At 44.3% G+C, this 2,734-nt stretch overlaps 1 protein-coding gene across 2 annotated transcripts in view; it reads left to right on the forward strand.

The window, feature by feature from the left end:
• Positions 1-2,417, forward strand: part of LOC107307528 (C-type lectin domain family 17, member A-like) — a 32,778-nt gene extending 30,361 nt beyond the window's left edge. For both annotated transcript variants that reach the window (XM_015851035.2, XM_032441837.1), the window contains exons 7-9: positions 297-386; positions 490-656; positions 2,291-2,417. In XM_015851035.2, the coding sequence (XP_015706521.1) occupies positions 297-386; positions 490-656; positions 2,291-2,416 (383 nt within the window). In that variant the 3' untranslated portion in view covers position 2,417. The remainder of the gene's footprint in view (positions 1-296; positions 387-489; positions 657-2,290) is intronic.
• The last annotated feature ends 317 nt before the right edge of the window (positions 2,418-2,734 follow it).

The raw sequence follows: 2,734 nt of genomic DNA on the forward strand, positions 1-2,734 counted from the left end.
CCATAGAACCCAACATGTAGTTGGCCAACCCTTCGTTCTCTGTCCATTAATGGCCCTGAGATCCAATTAACTTCAATTATGGGATGGAAAGAAGGAAATCTGACCCAACCCTTCACTCTTTGACCCTAACCCTAACCCTAACCCCATTGATGGCCTTGATAAGGAGCTGAAGATCCATAGAACCCAACGTGTAGTTGGCCAACCCTTCGTTCTCCGTCCATTAATGGCCCTGAGATCCAATTAACCCCAATTATGGCATATCAGGAAGGAAAATTGACCCTTTTCTACCCCCCCAGTGCTCCAGGAGCTGTCGGATTCACATCGCGATCAGACCAAGTTGAAGGTTGGGATGCGAGGATATTACAGAGAGCTTCAAGATATGGCAGGTAGAACCACATTGGGATGGTCTTAGTACATAAAAGACCCCAAAAGACTGAGAAAATACTGATTTTTGGGGTGATTTTTGGGGTGATTTTCTGCTCTTTTCAGCCCGGATCTGTAGAGTTCTACCCGATAAGAAATGCTTGGCGGGTTGGAAGGTCTTTGAAGGGAGCTGTTATTCCTTCTCCGTTGAGAAGATGAACTGGGAGGATGCGAAGGAGGTTTGCGAGGATCAAGGGGCTCATTTGGTCATCGTCAACTCGGATCAGGAACAGGTTGGTCACCCAAAACCCCCAAAAAACCCCAAAATCTTCATTTTTTTAGGGCAATTTTGACACTTGGACCCCAAAAAACCCCCCAGAAACCTGCCAGATCTTCATTTTTTAGGGCAATTTTGACACTTGGGCCTCCAAAAAACCCCCAAAAAACCCGAAATCCTCATTTTTAAGGGCAATTTTGACACTCGAACCTCGAAAAATGTCCCCAAACCCCCGAAATCCTCATTTTTTAGGGCATTTTTGGACTCTTTTTCGACAACAGGTCCCCCCAAAAACCCGAAATCCTCATTTTTAGGGCAATTTTGACACTTGGGTCTCCAAAAACCCCCCAAAAAACTCCAAAATCCTCATTTTTTAGGGCAATTTTGGACTCTTTTGAAAATAGGCCTCCCAAACCCCCCCCAAAACCCCCCCATATCCTCATTTTTAGGGCAATTTTGACACTTGGGCCTCCAAAAACCCCCAAAAAAACAGAAATCCTCATTTTTTAGGGCAATTTTGGACTCTTTTTTGACAATAGGCCCCCCAAAAAACCACCCAAAAACCTGAAATCCTCATTTTTTAGGGCAATTTTGACACTTGGACCTCCAAAAACCCCCCAAAACCCCATGAATCCTCATTTTTTAGGGCAATTTTGACTCTTTTAGGGCAATTTTGGACTCTTTTTTTGACAAAAGGCCTCGAAAAACCACCCAAAAAACCCCGAAATCCTCATTTTTTAGGGCAATTTTGACTATTTTAGGGCAATTTTTCTCTCTTTTCTTGACAAAAGGCCTCGAAAAACCACCCAAAAAACCCCCGAAATCCTCATTTTTTAGGGCAATTTTGACTCTTTTAGGGCAATTTTTGTCTTTTTTCTTGACAAAAGGCCTCGAAAAACCACCCAAAAAACCCCAAATCCTCATTTTTTAGGGCAATTTTGACACTTGGGGCTCCAAAAACCCCCAAAACCCCCAAAATCCTCATTTTTTAGGGCAATTTTGACTCTTTTAGGGCAATTTTTGACTCTTTTTTTGACAAAAAGTCCCCGAAACCCCCCCCAAAAAAACCCGAAATCCTCATTTTTTAGGGCAATTTTGGACTCTTTTTTGACAATAGGCCCCCCAAAAACCCCCCAAAAACCCGAAATCCTCATTTTTAAGGGCAATTTTGACACTTGGGCCTCCAAAACCCCCCCAAAATCCAGAAATCCTCATTTTTTTAGGGCAATTTTGACTCTTTTAGGGCAATTTTTGTCTCTTTTTTTGACAAAAGGCCTCGAAAAAACACCCAAAAACCCCCAAATCCTCATTTTTTAGGGCAATTTTGACACTTGGGCCTCCAAAAACCTCCAAAAAACCCCAAATCCTCAATTTTTAGGGCAATTTTGACACTTGGGCCTCCAAAAACCCCCCAAAAAACTCCAAAATCCTCATTTTTTAGGGCAATTTTGGACTCTTTTTTGACAATAGGCCCCCCCAAAACCCCCCAAAAAACCCCAAATCCTCATTTTTTAGGGCAATTTTGACACTCGGGCCTCGAAAAACGTCCCCAAACCCCCGAAATCCTCATTTTTTAGGGCATTTTTGGGCCCTTTTTCGACAACAAGTGGGTTTTTTTGGGGTGTTTTAATGAATTTTAATCATTTTTAGGGCTTTCTGAAGAACAACATCAACGGCAGCAACACGTATTGGTTGGGGCTGACAGACGAGGAGACGGAGGGATCGTGGATGTGGATCAATGGGGACACAGTCAGCGTCAGGTTCGGGATCCCATAAAGTCACCCCATAAATATGGGGTGGGGGGGATAAAAGGGTCATTGGGGGGGGAAAATGGGGGGAAAAGAGGGTGAAAAGGGTCGTTTTGAGCTGCTAAAATGGGGCTCAGTGCAATTTACTTCTTTCCTTTCCTTCCTTCCCCCACTTCCTCCCCATTTCCTCCCTATTTCCCCCCCATTTCCTCCCCATTTCCTCCCCACTTCCTCCCCTATTTCCTCCCCATTTCCCCCCCATTTCCTCCCCATTTCCTTCCCTTCTTTCCTCCCCATTTACCCCCATTTCCTCCCCCTCCTTCCTGCCCCATTTCCCCCCTATTTC

The sequence above is a fragment of the Coturnix japonica genome, unplaced genomic scaffold (genome assembly GCF_001577835.2).
Source record: "Coturnix japonica isolate 7356 unplaced genomic scaffold, Coturnix japonica 2.1 chrUnrandom653, whole genome shotgun sequence".
In the NCBI taxonomy this organism is placed as follows: domain Eukaryota; kingdom Metazoa; phylum Chordata; class Aves; order Galliformes; family Phasianidae; genus Coturnix; species Coturnix japonica.